The following is a 4,837-nucleotide window of genomic DNA, read 5'->3' as shown; positions in this document are numbered from 1 at the left end:
GCAAGTTGAGTAAAAAGAAATTAGAATCTACGACTGCTCAGATATTCATCTGGTTCTAGTACGCTCACAATCGAATATATTTTCGCTGAAGAATCCTTGCGAGATAAAAAATTGATTAATAAAAAAACTACCCGTAATAAAGGCATCGTACGTAACGCACACTTGCCAAAAGCGAGCGTTTAAACCATTGTTCAGATGATATGACGGGAAACATTTAAAATGGGACTGTAAATCTGTGCGAGATCTGGAATGCTTAATATTTTATTAATGATTTCTTAAAAAATGCAAACAACTTAACAATATAATAAAAAAAACACAGCAAAAAGAGAGCCAAACAAATCAATGATTGACCTGGTGCAGGCAAATGTTATATGAAGTTCACTCCCAGTTATTTAAACGCTGTTATCTGTTACGTGAAGCCAATTATAGATTTCACACAATATTTCGTTCTCTCAATTTCACTGTCGATTTGTTTAAATGGAAATTTCTTTCTCCTCTTCTCGACACGACGCGGCCTAAGAGAGCTGTATTCGTTTATGTTATATTAATCGTAAGCTGTTAAACTCTATTAAAAATCCTATTGGATTATATTGTGTTGTAGTAGATAAATCCCGAGAAATATTAAGGACTCGCTGAAGGTTTAACGACGAATCCGTCGAAGAGCGAAGCTACGTTGTGTTTAATGCTGTAGTAGAAGGGTCGGTCCGCCTTGAAGATTGGCGGCTCGAATTGAGGAGCTGGCATTCCAGGCAAGAACATTACACCTATAAAAAATCATAGGACCAAATCATACGGACGTGTCGATCCATAGATGTCTCCTTTTGATCGAAGCAATTTTGTTAGAGCACGCTCGATACCAAATTCTTCCATATCTTGGAACCTTTAAGCAACAGAAAGTTGAAAGATTGCAACGAATAATTTATGCTACTTCGTCACGTTGCATGTTGGAAATATCGCGAGAGAAAAATTTTGTCGATCTAAAAGCTGTACAGCGTACTGGAAAATTAGAAATAGTTACGTAATAATACTTTTGTTTCTTTTAAATTAACTGTCTGTTGTTCAATTGCAGCGTGTATGTGTATGCGTGTTGTGTGTGATGCGTATACGTACATCAAATCATGTCATTTTTATAAAATGATAGCAAGTTGTTACGCTTTTTATGGTGATTTAATTTTATTTGTGGCGTTTATTAAAATTGTACGACTTAATTTTCTTTGGGATGTAAAAAGCTGGAAAAAAAAGAAATGTATACACTTTCAATCGAAATGAAGACCAGGTTTTCCTTAAATAAATATTAGGTTTAATTTTTTTTTAATAGAATGAATATTTCACAGATGTTTATACACTTATTTTGGTGAATCGTAAATAAATACGCTTCTAAAAATTATAATTGAAATTTTTGTTATATTTCGTGTATAAGTACATATAATTGCAACGTATATATATATTATTTTTAAGTATATATGTACAGTATCGGCCAAAATTATATCACCTTTCCGTTTTCTGAGCGTAACTGCCATGTCGTCGAAGTGCTTAAAATTTTCCAGTAGACATCTAACAACAGGTACATCTTGTACATGAAGAGTAATGAAAGACAAAATATTTTAAAACCAGTTGTACCTAAATAATCGAAAGGTGATATAATTTTGGCCGGTGCTGTATACCATTTTAAAGTAATCCGACAATTAACCGGTATATGTGATACGTCCTTTGGATTGGGTAGAATCGAGCTGCGATTGAGAAGTTACGAAGCCGCTTATACAGAACAACGAGCCGCTGTTAACAACCGGTTGCTAAAACGATTCGTAGCCAAGTTGACAAGCAGTACAGTATTGTCTTTTCGCTCCACTATATCAGTCTATGAATAAACGAATTTCTTTCCGACGAGCCGAGTTTGTCCATTCCCAAGTGCGCGAACGCGGATGAGAATGTTGTGAACGAGTGTGTGTGTGTGTGTGTGTGATACACGAGCATCTTTCTCGGGCATAATAATACCATGTATGTATATGCTAAATGTCAAAGATTAAAAAAATAGAAATTATACCTAATAATTATTTTACCAAATATCTGCAAACAGATGAAATTTAGTCGCTCGCGATAATTATTTTTTAGGATATACATTTTTTGGAACGTTGCTATAATTTTAATAAATTGCTGTTTTACATGCATAGAAAATGTGCATGTCGGAGAAAAAATTTAGAATAAATATCTCATCCATAAAATGTAGATATATTGTCTCGAAATAAATGGGCCAGCGTTGATGTTCAGTCAGTATATAAAATCCTGTATATTTAATTATAAAAAATATATCAATTTATTGCGTGCACACGAGAATGCACGTAAAAGAATAACTCAGTAAGCCAATTTTATTCTAATTTTATTCGTGTCATTTAAAACACCAGAATAAATTAGATGTAATAATAGAGAAAAATCGGATGATTTGGAAAATAGACAATAGCTTGGACCTAAACAGTACTAGAGCTATTAATTCAATTTTATAAAAAGAAAAATAGATATCGGACGTGAATCGTACAACTTTGGGTGTGCCAGTATTTGCATCATCAAAATTATCACACGTTCGATTGTACGACGTTCGGTATTACAAGAAAAAAGTTTTTGTATTTTGTAACAGATTGCGGAAAAGACAGATCGTTTCTGTTATAAAAAACACCTCTGTCGACAATGACAACGATTTCCTTCAATGCAAACATCGTATACAATAGGCATATATGCGAGTGTGACAAATAGACTTGCGTTTAACGATCAACGTATACATTCTAGACCTAAAACATAAGACCAAGACGTAGCTTCAGACACATCTACTACAGTTTTGCTCAATTTTCAAGCATACCTAGACTTTCGGTTCGATCACATGGCCTTGGAATAAAGCTACATTTGGCGAGCTGTATTTAATGTAATAGCAGAACGGCTGGTTTACGTCAAATATCAATTCCGGTAGTGGTGGTATTATCAAAGAATCAAGCACGGCTTGGACAGCTGCAAACATAATGCAAATCAACCATATACGATCGTCTGAGAAACTTCTATCGAGTCTCCTGCGTTTGTGCGGAACACGAATGTACGCTTTGCTCACGTCGTTCCCCGTCCACTAATTATATTTTATTACGTTTACTGCAACGGTGGAATAGATGTTAGGAAATTGGGATATTCAGTAAAGAAATTAGGACTCTTACTATATGCACTGCTAATACATATAATATTTTATACGTTATTATAAAATAATCATAATTCTAACAGTTTCGAGTAAAAAAATTAACCAATTTTTAATGTCAGATTAATTTCGTATAACAAATTTGCCATACGACATCATGAAAAATTGACGTGACAATCTTTTTCACATTCGACAGCTCAAAATATTCCCGGCACATTCACGAAACCATTGAATAAGGATTTATTCAATGGCTGATATTGGATATGATAAAAAAATGGTCGATTTACGTCGAACACTGGTAATGATAAACCGACCGCAACACTTTCTGCAACTATCACAACTGTGAACAGAATATAAAAAAACCGATTTTTATGTACGCTTGATCGTTCAAGACTTTTTTTATATCCATATAATCTACCTCCATTGCTTCGAACTTAATATACATACACCTTTTCTATCGATAATTTTAGAGAAAAATTCTTATAACTATTTAGAGATTACATAATCTACAGATTCTAAGTAAGTAATTTAAAAAGCAAATACACATGCATGTTATTTGCCGTTAAATGATGTATGTTAACCGCCGATCTATGTGTCATTTGAGAATAAGATAAGATAAAAATATCGAAAAATAAACAGAGATTTTTAAATCATATTGTTACATTTAAGAGATTGATCAGATTCTACGAATGTCCAGCTAGAACAACAGTCTTAATAAAAATATTAGATATAGCTTATTAAAGTCAACATCAGAAACATTTTTTATTTAAATTTACCAAATGTATTTTAATTCGAATATTATATATTTTTAGATGAGACATTCTTTGCCTAATATTCATTACACTTTTGACACATTTGCGTAATTCTTCAATAAAGATACGAAAGGCACAAAAGATGTCTCGTTCGATTCTGAATGTAATAATGGAACGACTGGTTTATTGTCAACTGCAGAAATGTACTCAGTATCGTAAACTTAAATTTCAACTTCATATCCAAATTTCTTATCAATTATTTGAACATAATTATTGTAATTATTTAATTATAAAAATATATAAACACGTATATTACTGCGAAATAATGCTTCCAATTAATCAAATAAGAAAATATTACCAATCACACCAATAATTAAGCTTTACGAATATGTAAATATTGAAATATTTTCAAGATTTTAGAATCACGTTGTCAGAATTAAATCGAACAAGAATTAAGAGAATAAGAATTAAAGACATTCAACTAGCATAACGTCGGCAATTAAATTTTTAGGTTGACATATATTTTTCGTAAAATATATCTAGTGTATTTCTGGCATGTCGATACGGCCTTCGAATAAAGATACAAACGATGGTCCCTCGCTATGGCGAATATAATAATAAAATGGCCGATTTACATCGAATTCTAATGGTTGCGTAATTATTACGCTGGTAACTTGAAATACCGCAGCTGTGAACAGAAGATTTAAAAAATTCTTATAAATTCTCTTGATTCAAAACTTCTCACGCACGCCACGAACGTATGCTCTGCCAAAGTTAGTATTTCCACTTTTATTCAAATGGTTATACTGCCAAATGAATTTCGTAACCATATATTACATAGATGGTTACCAGGGTTGGGAAGTAACTCGTTACTTGTAACGAAGTTACAGTTACAGTTACTTCTTTTTGGTAA

The 4,837-nt window shown here is 32.6% G+C and overlaps 1 protein-coding gene across 3 annotated transcripts in view; it reads right to left on the bottom strand.

The window, feature by feature from the left end:
- Window positions 1–256: 256 nt before the first annotated feature.
- LOC105558386 (antichymotrypsin-2-like) overlaps window positions 257–4,837 on the bottom strand; it is a 30,608-nt gene continuing 26,027 nt past the window's right edge. Inside the window, exons 7-8 of one of the 3 annotated variants that reach the window (XM_012006032.1) lie at window positions 2,852–2,997; window positions 1,385–2,783 (exon numbers count right to left, since the gene is read on the bottom strand). In XM_012006032.1, the coding sequence (XP_011861422.1) occupies window positions 2,852–2,997 (146 nt within the window). In that variant the 3' untranslated portion in view covers window positions 1,385–2,783. Of the gene's footprint in view, window positions 765–1,384; window positions 2,784–2,851; window positions 2,998–3,265; window positions 4,613–4,837 lie in introns of those variants that run through there. The other 2 variants (XM_012006036.1, XM_012006026.1) reach the window with 2 other exon arrangements.

Source organism: Vollenhovia emeryi, unplaced genomic scaffold (assembly GCF_000949405.1).
Source record: "Vollenhovia emeryi isolate VEMERY1.0 unplaced genomic scaffold, V.emery_V1.0 DF939349.1, whole genome shotgun sequence".
NCBI classification, from domain to species: domain Eukaryota; kingdom Metazoa; phylum Arthropoda; class Insecta; order Hymenoptera; family Formicidae; genus Vollenhovia; species Vollenhovia emeryi.
The sequence above is the reverse complement of the archived record's forward strand: the minus strand, read 5'-3'. Positions and strand labels throughout refer to the sequence as shown.